General features: G+C 42.4%; 1 protein-coding gene across 4 annotated transcripts in view; it reads left to right on the forward strand.

Annotated features, from left to right (window-relative positions):
• Positions 1-771: 771 nt before the first annotated feature.
• The window catches only part of CDK13 (cyclin dependent kinase 13), a 152,760-nt gene continuing 138,572 nt past the window's right edge, over positions 772-14,959 (forward strand). For 2 of the 4 annotated variants that reach the window (XM_049894762.1, XM_049894763.1), the window contains exon 1: positions 772-3,023. In XM_049894762.1, coding sequence (XP_049750719.1) covers positions 1,810-3,023 — 1,214 coding nt within the window. In that variant the 5' untranslated portion in view covers positions 772-1,809. The remainder of the gene's footprint in view (positions 3,024-14,959) is intronic. The other 2 variants (XM_049894764.1, XM_049894766.1) reach the window with 1 other exon arrangement.

A 14,959-nucleotide genomic window follows, 5' to 3' on the forward strand; every position in this document is an offset into this window, starting at 1 on the left:
ACCAGTTTTAGATACTAAGGCGAAAAAAAAAAAAAAGGTGAACGTGGGTGAAATTCCAAGAGGGACGCCCTCATACAGGCAAGCTGTTTTGCCTTCGAGGCATCAGGTGATAAGCCTGGGATTTTCAGTAGCTCCTTTTGACGTCTCATTTACTCGCTGGATTAATTTAAAGCTTAAATTTTTTTTTTTTTTTAAAGTTTAGTGTTATCGAAGCTCGAGACTGAAACACCCAACTGTGCTTTTAGGTTAAAATAGGGCCACAAACTTGGGTGTACGAGAGACAGGATCAGCCAACGTCACCTCTGCTCTCTTTTGCGGGGTGTCCTCCCACCTCCCGCATCTGTTTCAATCCCGGGGTTTAGCTGAGGGTATATGCCCAGGGTGACTGCCCAGCCCAGAAGGCCATTAGCTGCATTATTCCTCTCGGAGTCTCTAGGGAGTCTTATTCCCGCTGCGACCTTTCATTCAATAGGCAGGCCGTACAGAGCCTGCGAGAGCCCATGACCAACGGTGCCCTGGACGGAAGCAACAGGCGTGACCAGCGTGACACCACTTCGACAGTCTCAGGCGACAGCAGTAGGCGGTACGCGAGTTCCCTTTCTTTAACTCTTCCTCACACAGGCCCACCCCCACCGGAAGCGAAGCGGCTTCTACATACGCCACTTCCGGGGCGGACAGGACGGGCGCTGGCGGGAGCGAGCACGCTAGTGCGCGGCACCATCGTTCCCGCCTCCTTGTCCCTGCCACCATTCACCTTCGGCTTTCTCGGAGCGTGACGTGCGTGCGCGTCCCCGGCCTGGCGTCGGGGCCGAGGGGAAAGGCCGAGAGAGCGAAGCAAGAAGGAGGGGTTGTGGAGGTTAGAGCCCAACCAGCAAGTCCCATCGCCCTCCCTCCTCCTCCCGACGAGGAGCGGAGAGGGAAGGGGAGGAGCGAGCCGAGGCCGGCCGCGCACACCAGGAGCCTCCTCGTGGAGGGGGGGGTGGGTGGCTGAGGAAGGGAGTAGCTCCGTCACCTTTGCTTGCGGCGGCAGCTAAGGAAGAAGAAAGTCAAGAGCCCGCACCCACCGCCATAGACTCAGAAACGCCCCCGCCCCCATCTCCCCGGAAACAGCCCTCCGCCCAGCCCCGCACACTCGCTGCCCCAGCCGAGAGCCGCAGCACGGTCGCCTCCGCCTCGCCCCGCCCCGCCGCCCATCCCCACGGGCCGCCGAGTGAGCGAGGCCTTAGGCTGGGAGTTGTTGTCAGGCCCAGGCCACTTCCGAGGCACCCGCGGTGTGTCGCCGCCACCACAAGAGGACGACGTCGACGCGGAGGACAAGGCGGCGGAGGCGTGTTGTTGTCTCGCCCACTCCCTCCCTTGAACTCGCACCCAACGTCAGGGCGCGATGGAGTGAAGCGGCGGCGAAGGTGGTACTTCCGCGTTGCGCTGCCCGCCCTGCCTGCCGGAGCGGAGCGCGGCCGAGACCGCTCCCCCACCTCGGGGGCACTTGGAGGACTCCGGACTCCCCCGCAGGTCAGCGCCTGGCGCATCTGCTGTTTTTGCTGCCGAGGATAGGACGGCGACCACGCTCTGGAGCTCTGTCGCCTGGATTCCTGCTGTCCTCAGGCTCGGAGGCCGCTGCGTGCTCCACTGTGACCTGGGACGCAGGAACCCGAGTCCCGACCCGGATTATCGTGGCGCGTCTGCCGGCTGGGCCTGGTGCTCGGTGTACCTCCGCCGCCGCCGTTCCCGTTCCGGCCGCGGAGATGGCCAGGATCTGACCCGGGAGGAGGCCGCACCCGCGCCGCGCTCTGCGGAGGGCTCTAGGCAATGCCGAGCAGCTCGGACACGGCGCTGGGGGGAGGCGGGGGCCTGAGCTGGGCGGAGAAGAAGTTGGAGGAACGCCGCAAGCGGAGACGATTCCTGTCCCCTCAGCAGCCGCCGCTGCTGTTGCCGCTCCTGCAGCCGCAGCTCCTGCAACCGCCGCCGCCCCCGCCGCCTCTGCTCTTCCTGGCTGCTCCCGGCACGGCCGCCGCCGCAGCCGCCGCCGCCGCGGCCTCCTCCTCTTGCTTCAGCCCGGGCCCCCCTCTGGAGGTCAAGCGGCTGGCGAGAGGCAAGAGGCGCCCAGGAGGGCGGCAGAAGCGGCGCCGCGGGCCCCGCGCCGGGCAGGAGGCGGAGAAGCGTCGGGTCTTCTCGCTGCCCCAGCCGCAGCAGGACGGCGGTGGCGGTGCTAGTAGCGGCGGGGGTGTGACCCCGCTGGTGGAATATGAGGATGTGAGCTCCCAGTCCGAGCAGGGGCTGCTGCTGGGGGGGGCCAGCGCGGCAACGGCAGCGACGGCTGCCGGGGGAACGGGGGGCAGCGGCGGGAGTCTGGCCTCCTCCTCCGGCACCCAGCGGCGCGGGGAGGGGTCGGAGCGCAGGCCCCGCCGAGACCGCCGCAGCGGCAGCGGCCGCAGCAAGGAGCGCCACCGCGAGCACCGGCGGCGGGATGGGCAGCGCGGAGGCAGCGAGGCCTCCAAGTCCCGTAGCCGCCACAGCCACAGTGGCGAGGAGCGCCCCGAGGCCGCCAAGAGCGGCAGCAGCAGCAGCAGCGGCGGCCGCCGGAAAAGCGCCTCGGCCACGTCCAGCAGCAGCAGTAGCCGCAAGGACCGAGACTTGAAGGCCCACCGAAGCCGGACTAAGTCGTCCAAGGAGCCGCCTTCGGCCTACAAGGAGCCGCCCAAGGCCTACCGGGAGGACAAGACCGAGCCCAAGGCCTACAGGCGGCGGCAGCGGTCCCTGAGCCCGCTGGGAGGCCGGGACGACAGCCCGGTGTCCCACAGGGCCTCGCAGAGCCTGAGGAGCCGCAAGTCCCCCAGCCCGGCAGGAGGTGGCAGCAGCCCCTATTCTCGGCGGCTGCCGCGCTCTCCCAGCCCCTACAACCGCCGCCGCTCCCCTAGCTACAGCCGCCACAGCTCCTACGAGCGGGACGGCGACGTGTCCCCCAGCCCCTACAGCAGTAGCAGCTGGCGCCGCTCCCGGAGCCCCTACAGCCCTGTAATCAGGTGAGTCCCGCCGTCCTGTCCGTTTGTCTTTGCCTGGGCCGACAGCATCTCCAGGAGACAGGGAGAATGGTGATGGGACTCTTCAAAACCACCAGGTCTTCATTCTGGACTAGAACGGGATTTAGACGGTGTTCCAGTAGGGAGGGGCGTTTCCGCGCGCCCGTGACACATTTTGGAGGGTTGGAGGGACAAAGCAACAGGTCCGACATAGTTTTTCTTCTAGCTCTGGGAGGGGAGAGTTCTAAGGGAGGCTTAAAAGTTTTTAACTTGCTGGGTTATATATTAACATTTCTCCAAGCTGCGCCTTGCTTTTCCAGCACAGTTGGTTTTGGGTAAATCTAGAGGTTGTGTGATTTGTGTTAATTTGGAAAACTTTATGAAGAGGTTTTATTGTTGGAGATTTAGGAGTGGAGCGCATGTGAGGGGGGATCAGAATCACGTTCTGATGTCAGAGTTGGATATAGACTGTAAATGCTTCACACAATTAATCTAGTGATGGGAAAAGCAGCCTTTCTGTGAAGTTTATTCTTTTAATAAGTGAAAAAAGCTGATGTAAAAGCTTATAGTTCTAAATTCTGAAGATAAGGAAGATGTTCATTGTGTGATATTCTTGTGTGGGTTAGTTTTCTACGTGATCTTTCAAAGTCATAATTAAAAAGAAAAGGCAAGATTCTGGTTTCTTTGTTGGTTCATAATAACATTCACTTGGTAAGTAACATTACCTTATAAATACAATCTAGCTGGTGTAAAAAAAAAAAAAAAAGTAACCCAGTGTTAACAAAGCGAATGGCTTAGTAAATTCTTACATTGTTAAAAACTTGTAACTGCTTCTTTTAAAGCTAACTAGGTTTTTCTTTTAAATATCAGAATCTTTGTTCAGAAATTTTAGATGGTTTAATTTAATCTAGTGAAATTTGAGTAAAGCTTTTATGTAGTCATTATGCTTTGCTTGTTACGTAATACTGTTCTCAAAATGTGTATGTGTTGCTATGTACTTATTGAAGCAAAGAGAATTAAAAATAACTTTTGAGTGTTTTACAGGTTATAATAGTCCTTGAGATGCCTGGAAATTCTAGGCCTTAAAGTTTAGAGTATTACATAATGACATTTGGATTGCTTGTTCTTTTCCTATTGATCTTAGTTTTCAGTTATGCCAAGTGAATGCTGAGTATAGGTTATGTTGAATTCTCAGTGCAACATATGTACCTGTAAAATTAGTAGATCTCTTTGAAGTGTCAGTCTCGTGTTTGTAAAATTCTGACGTGAGTAGAGATCTGGGCGCAAATTGCTTTTAAACGGAAACAGCTGTGTAAATTTCTTTATTCATACCGTAATGCTAGTTGATGCCGTAAGCAAAGAATATTGCCGTTAAAAACTTGCTTCACCAAATTTAGAATTTGTAAGACTTTGTATTTTACTGTTAATGATAATATTTTAGGTTTGCCAAAAGATTTACATTTTGGGGGTAATTCGTTTTGGAAACTGATTAAGTTTTATGGCTTAGATCGCATGTAATGCAATTTAAGAGTGGGATTTTGTTTTCATCAGGGTTTTTAGTTGCTGGGATCTTTAGCAAGGTCCTTTATTATATGGTAGTGATACATGTGATTAGGACTTCATCTTTAGCAAATATTTATTTATTGAGCACGTGTTGTATGCCAGATACTATTCTAGTGATTAGGATATAGCTGCCAAAAAGACAGACAGGAGGCCTTCATGGAGCTTGCATTCTAGAGAACCATTCATTACTGAATCTTTTCATGATCTTTAGATTGACAACCAGTATTTCTAATAGATTGAATCTGATCGAAGCTTTAGAATATCTTGCCTGCTATACCTGAGAGATGGCTTTTTGTTATGTGCTTGAATTTATCTAGACGTGAGAAGCATTTTACTTTGAGGCAGCCTGTTCTTTAGGTTTGGAACTTGAGTTCTATGAGCTCTAGTCTTGATTTGCCACTGTTCCTTAACAAGACTTTTGAAGACTTAGTTTCCTAAACTGTAACAGGAAACTACTTGTTTTTCAGATTGTAAATGAAAATTCGTGTTTTGCAAACTATATAGCATTATAGAAAGTAAAGTGGGTTAATAGCTTGAATTGTTAGAATTCATAATGAAAAAGAAATCTGCCTCTATGTAACTTCTATCCATTCCTCCAAGTATTACCTTTTGGCAAGCTACAGCAAACCCGTGCTAGCTCTTTAAAGTGTAAGGACAGTTGACATGCCTTCTAAGTCTTGTCTTGTCTAGGCCAAAATCTCTCAGTTTAAGTATTTGGTATAGACCATGTGTTATGCTATAAGAAATAGCAGTGTGATCTTTTTCCAGCCTATATGGAAGTTACATATTAATGAATTGCCAGTGTTTTTTTTTTTAAGGAAATACATGCACATTAAAAACCATGAAATGAAGATTAATTTCTGTGTTACTTCCTATAGTAAGGCTTCTCCATTCTAACGACTTCTGTTTAACAACTTGCTTTTGCCTTCATCTGAACTTCCAGTCTTTAACTTACGCTTTTCTTGTCATCGGTTCCTTCTGAGCTTTACCTCCCCCTTGTATAACCTGTTTACTATATTTTCTTTACTACTTAACTATTGGAATGTGGGCAGTCACTTAATCTTGCTGATTGGCCCTGTGTGTGAGGGTGTGTTCAAGAGAGAGGCTGTTTAGGAAGGGAGGAAATGGTCTTGACATTTGTCTTTTATATGTGCCAGTCAAGGTCCCTGAGTGGTGCAAATGGTTTGCTCTTTGTTATTAATCAGAAGGTTGGCAGTTTGAATCCACTTGGTGGTACCATAGAAGGAAGGCCAGGCAGTCTGCTTCCACAAAATTTACAGCCAAGAAAACCCTATGGAGTGCAGTTCTAATCTGAAGCACATGAGGGTTATTATGAGTCCAATTGACTTGACCAGCAGTGTTTTTTTTTTTTTTAATGTGCCATTGATAAATAACATATATTCACCCCCAAATCCATGTGATAGTTAGAAATATTTCCATTGAGAGATTGAGAAATGGGAGCTCTGAAGAGTTAAGTGATTTGTTCTGAGGTCAGCTTGGATTCAAATCCAGTGCTGATTCTAAATTACATGTTGTGTTCTACCTCAGCTGGCATTCAGAATAGCTGGCCACCTCACATAAAGTTCTGTTTTGCTAAAACTCAACCTCCGTCTTGGTATTTATGGGTTAATTTCTGTTCCCTTGCCATCTTTTCAGCATTTTGAACATTAAAAAAACAAGAAAAAAAGAACAGTTTTTCTAAAGATTCTTTCAGTTCATTTTATCTGTATTAATTTGTAGCTTTTACAAGCAATGTTGTTATTAGTTCCTGTCTAGTCAGCTTCAGCTCCTGGCAACCTTATTTATAACAGAAGAAGTTTAAATATCTTGGATGTCTTTTTTATTTTGTCTTTACAAAGATTGACTAAAAACATTCCTCGAAGACATTAATTACATTTAGTTGTTGACAGTTGTACGGTGGACTGTCTTGATCTGAAGACACTGAACTCGGATCTGTTATAATCAGCATAATAAATTGTTGTGTATAATTGCTTCTCTCTCTAAACCTGGGGAAGTTCCATTCCACCAAAGAAACAGAAGCCTCTATTATGCAATAATATTAAGACCCTGATAATTTGAAGATGATGAGTGGATTTCAGATATAAGCAAAATGAAACTACTGTTATTCATTTGCCAATATGGGGTACTTACTTTATGGATTATTTAGCATTTCATCCTGAAAACTAGCATTCAGAAATATATAAAATGCAGGCATTCCAGAATTAAAAGAAACAACAACAAAAAGCCCCCATCACTCATAAAATACTACTAATTTAGTATATATTTAGTAGAAATAAGTTATGAGTGTCCTTAGAAGAATAGAGTTCTTAAAATGCTTTAAAAAACTGACAAAAAATATAGGATACAAGAATAAATGCAGAAACAGTCAGAAGGGAATAGAAATTTAGATGAATTGCCTTAAGTCTCCAAGCTTATAATCACTGCTTACTCTTAGAAGATGATTTTGTGTTTTGCTCCTTCTCTGGACAGTCCTTATCACATTTCTTTGCTTTGACTCTGACTTTGACACACATGGGGTAGCCATGAATTAGAATCAACTGTATGCAACTAGTTTGGTATCATTTCCAGCATTCCCGCTCTTGTCCAGGGAGCCCTGTTGGCATGATGGTTAAGTGCTTGGCTGCTGACCTAAAGGTTGGTGGTTCAAAACCACCCAGTGGCTGTGCACAACGGGAGATCTGCTCCCATAAAGATTACAGCCTATCACATGGGGTTGCTGTGAGTCACAAATGACTTTGCAGCACCTAACAAGTTCTGGTCCTCATTTTTAACTGGTTAGACTTCTCATTATCATTTTTTTTTCTTCCCACTTTATTCTTTATGTTATCAGGAGAGTTATCTTAAAACTAGAATAGATTGTGTCATTCCCATTATATAGAATTAAGTCCAGGCTTTCCAAGGCATCGTGTTAATAATGCCTTTTATGATCTGGTCCTGTTCTGTCAACATTGTATTTTCAGAGGTACTCTGTATTTTTATTTACCCCTGTCTTAGCTTGAAATTCCCATAATTTCTTTCTCTGCCTCCAGCATTGCATTCAAGCTTAGCTCAGATCTCCGTCTCTTGAAATCTTTCTTCATTTACCTAGAAAAAAGCAGTTCCTTTTCTTGTGTTCGCACAACATTTTGCTTTATCTTTGTTATACAAGTTTTAAAAAATTCTATTTAGTAGTCTTAGTTGGCTGGATACATTTGTATTTTCCTTACTAGATTGTAAGCTCCTGAAGGAAAAATTCCAAATTGTATTTAGTAGAGGTTGAATTAACTTAAATAGCATTTTTCTCCACAGATAATTTTAAACCAGTCTTTGCAAAGATACCAGTTATCTCTAAACTTGCTCTCTACTTTGGTTTACATAATACTTTAAGTTGAGAGAAGTAATGATTTTGATTTATAAAGATGGAATTTAGTAATATCTTTCCCCTGTTAGCTCCTTCTTTGCTGGAATGTAGTCCATGATGCTGGGAGTCATTTTAGTGATCAGAATAAATTTTGACTTAGTGTTTATATTTGTACTCTTTTGTACCGATCAAGATAAGTGATCTGTTTTTCTTGGTGAGTTTGGATTAATCTTTAAGGTGGAAATTTTCTGGACAGAGTGTATGTCAAGCTTTTATTTTCCAACTTGGCAAATTACAGCTATTTCTGAAAAAATCAGGTTAGAGTAATGGTACTTAATACTCATATTTAAGACAAGTTTAATCTTTTCCTTTATTTTTAATTTTTTTTTGAATATATCACAAGTTTTTTTGTTGTTGCCGTGGGCGTTCTTGGTTGACTTTGTTTCATAATGCAGAGGTTTATAAGCTTTGAAGTGTGGTGTTGGAATTAAAAGTATCAAGCTAAAATCAGAAGCATTTCGTGTTTGCAATGATTTTGTTCCTTGAATTTCTGCACATCTAAATTGTGAGAGAATCTCCTGTTATTAATATATTTGGAAAATAAGACATGTAAATTAGAGAACAAAATACAGGTTAAAAATTGGAATTGAAATGAAAAGAGTAGTGAGAGGAACTGAAAACTGAAAGTGGTAACTGGGCTGCATGCCTCCCCACTGAATGTTTTCTGCATTTTCAGTTGCATAAGGGCACTTTCACTGGGGTGTTATAGTGACGCTCCAGACTCAACTTACCTAACATTAATTATGTCTCTTCTTTTGGAGTCACTTCTTTTTTTTAATATTCCTGTCTGTTATTTCCCCTGTTTACGAAGATAATACAAGCCCATTACAGAAATTTTGAGTCAGTACAGAAAAGTGTAAGAGATTAGAAGTCTCCATAAATCCAACCACTTGAGATGATCACCCTTAATATTTTTTAAAATAATATTTTATTGTGTTTTTGGTGAAGGTTTATGCAGCATTTTAGGTTCCCATTCAACATTTTCTACTTAAATTGTTCAGTGACATTGACCACCCTTAACATTTTTTTGTGTGTATAAAATTTTTTTTATTTGTTTTTGCGGTGCTTTAAGTGAAAGTTTACAAATCAAGTCAGTCTCTCATACAAAAATTTATATACACCGTGATGAGTCGGAATTGACTCGACGGCACTGGGTTTGGTTTGGTTTTTTTGATAAACTTCTAGTTGCTCTCCCCCTAATGAGACAGTACATTCCTTTCCTCCACTCTCCCTTTTCGAGTCTATTCGGCCAGCTTCTGACCCCCTCTGCCCTCTCATCTCGCCTCCAGACAGGAGATGCCAACATAATCTCATGTGTCTACTTGATCCAAGAAGCTCGTTGTTCACCAGTATCATTTTCTATCCCATTGTCCAGTCCAATCCCTTTCTGAAAAGTTGGCTTGGGGAATGGCTCCTATCTTGGGTTAACAGAAGATCTGGAGACCATGACCACCAGGATGCTTCTAGTCTCAGTCAGACCATTAAGTCTGGTCTTTTTACAAGAATTTGGGGTCTGCATCCCACTGCTCTTCTGCTCCCTCAGGAGTTCCCTGTTGTGTTCCCTGTCATGGCAGTCATCGGTTGTAGCCACACACCACCTAGTTCTTCTGGTCTCAGGCTGATGTAGTCTCTGGTTTATGTGGCCCTCACCCTTAACATTTGGATGAACATTTTCCTGGACTTCTCTATGCATATGTGCACAAGGACAAATAATTTTCAATAAATGAGAACATAACTGCAATGCTCTTTTGTACCCTCTGCCCCATAGCATATTCTTTTTAGTGGCTTCTGGTATTCTGTTGTATGGGTATACCATAACTTGCTTAGCCAAGTCCACTTTGATGGGTGCTTAGGTTTGGTTTTGTTTTTGTTCTCTGTGTGTATATTTATAGCAGATATCTTTTTTGTGCATTTGTCCCACCATCTCTTATAGATTAGATGTCGCAGGGGTAAAATCGTTGGGTCCAAGACGATACACACATTTATGATTTTGATACATTGTCAGAATTGGCCCCTCCGAAAGCCGGTGCCAATTTACATTTCCAAACAGTGTAAAACCAAAAAACCAAAACCATTGCTGATGATTCAATTCTGACTTTACAGTGACCCAACAGTTGGGGTGCCCATTTCCCCAGTGTCACCAATATTTGTAGTTGTCAGCTGTCTTATCGTTGTTGTTTGTATTATCTCTTAAGGCTGAATATATTTTCGTGTATTTATTGGATGCTGTAATTTCTTGTCATTTTTCTGTTTTTTATTAATTTGTAAGATCTCTTAAATGTGTTACAGGTATTAACTGTTGGCCCCTGTGGCATTAGCGCATATTAGCAAAAAGGACAAGTTTGTCTTTTAACCCTGTTTATATAATATTTTAAGAAGTTTTTGATTTGTATATGTATGTATGCACCTTAATGGCAATACTTTGTCCCTGGCACCCAGTACCAAAGCTTTAGTAATATTTATCTCTTCTCTTTTATCTCCATTGCCGATGAATTGCTTGTTCTGTCAGTCCTTTTGCAGTGTTCTTTAGTCTACTCTTGACCTATTCAGAACTTCTCTAGCTTAGGTCTTTGTTTTTGGGCCTGATTGCTTTTGGGTTTTTCTTCTTTGATCCCTTACTGTTTTCTCCATTCAGATGAATCTTAAAATACCATGTTGATTCTGTCATTTTTTAATAAAAAGTATTTACAGAATCAAAATCTTGACTGGGCATTTAAAGCTCCCCACCCCAGACTGACCAAAATGACCTATTTCTCAATATATATCCTGATCACAATACAAACTGGATGGTTTACTATTTTATAAACATGTAATTGTAACCTTAGAGTCAACTCGGTGGCAACCAACAACAGCAACGGTATGCGTTAATTCATGCTCTTCCCTCAGTTGGCTAATCCTGTGTGTCCATTCTGCCTGTGTTCGTTCAGGTGCTGTATTATCTGTGAAGCCTTCATTAACTTCATCCGGAAGTGACTTTTATTAATGCACTCAAATTACTTATATGAGTACTTACTACATCCCGTACTTGAATTAGAGTTGTCTCTTTTTTTTCCCCTTTTTCTAGGTATATTTTATTCAATTATTTTTTTTAAAACAAATCAGTTTGAGGTATAATTTACATACAATAAAATTCACCAATTTTGAAGTGTACAATTTAGTAGGTTTTACCATACATACATGTGTAACCACCACCACTATCATGGTATAGAACATTTCCATCACCCCAGTAAGGTCCTCTTTGCATTTAGTTCCCTGCTCCTATCCTTGGACCCTTACTTTACAGTTTTATCTTTTCCTGAACTTTATATGAATGGAATTATAAAATATGTAGTCTTTGGTGTCGGACTTCTAGCATGCTTTTGAGGATTCATCCATGTTGTTGCATGTTTGAGTAGCTTGTTCCCTTTTTATAGCTGAGTACTATTCCATTGTATATGATAATCAGCTTATCCATTCACCTAGTTGGTGGGCATTTGAGTTGTTTCTAGTTTTTGGCTATCACGAACAAAGCTGCTGTGAACATTTGAGTACAGGTGTATGTGTGTTTCTATTTTTCTTAAATAAGTACCTAGGAGGGAGGTTGCTGTTACATGCTAAGCGAATGCTTGACTGTAAGAAAATGCCAAACTGTTTTCCGAAATGGCTGTACCATTTTAGAGTTCAGTCAGCAGGGTATGAGCATTCCACTTGCTTCCCGCCCTCATCAAGACCTCAATTTTTTGGTCAGTCTTTGGTTTTAGCCATTCTAGTGGATTTTTTTTTTAATTGTGAAAATACACACAATGAAGCATTTGCCAATTCAGCAAGTATTGTGGCTTTGCGACGGATTAATGTGCTTCACTGCTAAACAAAAGGCTGGTGGTTTAAGTCCACCCAGAGGGTCCTCAGAAGAAAGGCTGAGCTCTCTACTTCTGAAAAATCAGCCATTGAAAACCGTATGGAGCACAGTTCTACTCTGTCACACATAGGATCACCACGAGTCAGAATCAGTTCCACAGCAACTGGTTTATGGGTAAATGAATGACGTTGAGCATCTTTTCATGTGCTTATTTCCCCTTCATATCTTTTGTGAAGTGTCAAAATGTTATGCTCATTTTCTTTGTGAATTGGGTTATTTACCTTACTGAGTTTTAAGAGTTGTATACATATTGTGGATACAAGGTCTTTATCAGATACATGTTTTGCTAACATTTTCCGTTTTTTTTTTTTTTCTCAATCTTTAGTTCACTTTTCCTTTTCTTAACAGTATCTTTCAAAAGAGCAGGTTTTAATTTTGATGAAGTCCAAACTACCAGTGTTTCTTTCATGATTTAGGCTTTTTATATCTAAAAATAATCTAACCCACAGTCATAAAGATTTTCTGCTTGGTTTTACAATATATGCCTTTAATTTATCACAGCCTGCCTTCATCTGAAGTATAACATTACAACAGAACACTTCGTTTCCTTTCTCTTGTTTTTTGTACTATTCTTGTCATATGTTTTATTTTTATATATGTATGACACAGTATGTTATATATAAAACAATCCGTTGCCATCCTATCGTTTCCTACTCATAGGCATGAAATTAAAGAATGAGAAAAGTCATTTATATTTACTTACATGTTTATAATTTCAAATAATTTTTATTCTTTTGTGTACATCCAAGTTCCCATGTAGTATCATTTTCCTTCTTGCCAGAGGAATCTAAACATATCTCGTAATGCTGGTCTGTTGTTTTGTCTATCTGTAAAAATCTCCATATTTGAGCTATTTTTACTGGGTATGGAATTCTGAGTTGACAGTTTTTTCCCCCACTGTCTTCTGTCTTGTATAGTGTAATGAGAATTCCCGTGATATTTTGTTTTTGTTTTCAACCACTGGATTGTTTGTTCCATGAGGTTCTTTTTCCTTTTTTTTTGATCATAGTGCCTCCTAAGCACTTAGCACACCTAGCAAATGATATTAAATTGATTTGGATAAGAAAATGTCCAGCACCGTAGTGTTAAAAAGTCTGTTGATATTAACAGGGCCTATTTTTTTTTTTTAATATTGGCTTATGAATAAATTCTTAATGACTTGGGAGAAATTAGTCCAAGCATATGCCTTTGTATAAATCAAGTACTGAACCCTTCTCTAATCTTCTCACCTTCTTCTCTTTTTTCTCTCTCCACAAATACATCTCAGGACTTGGTTCAGTGAAACATGAAGATACGCCCAGAGTTTATGCTCAGTGGGCTTGAACTTGTTTGTTTGAGCAGATATGTAAAAAGTCAGCCATATGTCTTTTTTGTTTGTTTGTTTGAGGTTTAGTGTTGCATAAAGAACGCAAGGCAAGGGAAGTATACTTATTTTAGGATCAACATAAAACATTTCAGTTTTATCTTATTTATTTACTCCAGTTTTTAAAATAACAGTTTTATTGAGACGTAATTCATAAACCATAGAATTCACTCCTTTAAATTGTACAATTCAGTAGTCTTTAGTATATTTACAGGGATTTGCAACCATCACTGCTATCTCAATTTTAGAGCATTTTCAGTACCCTAAAATGAAGCCTCAGGGTCATTAGCCCTCATTCTTCATCCCATGCCTCCCTTAGCCCCACCCGCCACCTCCAGCTCCTGGCAGCCATTAATTTGCTTTTTGTCTCTATGGTTTTGCCTATTCTGGACATTTCATGTAGATAGAATCATACAGTACATGGTCTTTTGTGACTAGTGTTTTTTACTTAGCGTATAATGTTTTCAAGGTTCGTTCATGTTGTAGCATATATCAATACTTCATTCCTTTTTATTGCCAAATAATATTCTGTTGTATGGCTGTATAGCATTTATCCATTCATCAGTTGATGGACATTGGATTGTTTCCAGGTTTTGACTGTTGTGAATAATGCTACTATGAACATTTATGTAAAAGTTTTCATTTGGACATGTGTTTTCATATTTTGTGGGTATACACCTAGGAGAGAAGTTGGTAGGACATATGGAAGGAATAATACACAGAGTTACTATGCCAAAAAGAATTGGTCGACGTTCACTGATTTCAGGAGTTAGCATGTAGTCAAGAACCGGTGGTATTGAAGGAGAAGTCCAAGCTACGCTGAAGGCATTGGTAAAGATGTTTCGAGAAATGGATGCAACGTTGGTGGTACTCACTCGTCTGTGCCAAGAAATTTGGAAGACAGCTGCCTGGCCAACCAGCTAAGAAAGATTCATATTTGTGCCCATTCCAAAGAAAGGTGATCCGATAGAACGTGAAAATTCTCGAACAGTATCATTGATATCACATGCAAGTAAAATTTTGCTGAAGATCATTGAAAAGTGTTTGCAGCAGTACATTGACAGGGAGCTGCCAGAAATATAAGCTGGATTCAGAAGAGGACGTGGAACCAAGGATATCGCTACTGATGTCAGATGGATCCTGGCTGAAAGCAGAGAATACCGGAAAGATGTTTACCTGTGTTTTATTCACTGTGCAAAATTGACTGTGTGGATCATAACAAATTATGGGGAATATTGCGAAGAATGGGAATTACAGAACATTTTATCGTGCTCATGGGGAACCTGTACATAGACCAAGAGGCAGCCATTTGAACAGAACAAGGGGATTCTGTGTGGTTTAAAATCAAGAAAGGTGTGTGTCCGGGTTGTATTCTTTTACCATACTTAGTCAATCTCTGTGCTGAGCAGATAATCTGAGAAGCTGGGCTATATGAAGAAAAATGTGGCGTCAGGATTGGAGGAAGACTTATTAACCTGCAGTATGCGTATGACACGGTCTTGCTTGATGAAAGCAAAGAGGACTTGAAGCATGTGCTTGGTGAAGTTCAAAGATTACAGCCTTCAGTATGAATTACACTTCAGCTTAAAACAAAAATCCTCACAACTGTACCAATAAACGACATCATGATAAACAGAGAAAAGACTGAAGTTGTCAAGGACTTCATTTTACTTGAATCCACAATCAACACCCAT

This window comes from Elephas maximus, chromosome 8, assembly GCF_024166365.1.
Source record: "Elephas maximus indicus isolate mEleMax1 chromosome 8, mEleMax1 primary haplotype, whole genome shotgun sequence".
Taxonomy (NCBI): domain Eukaryota; kingdom Metazoa; phylum Chordata; class Mammalia; order Proboscidea; family Elephantidae; genus Elephas; species Elephas maximus.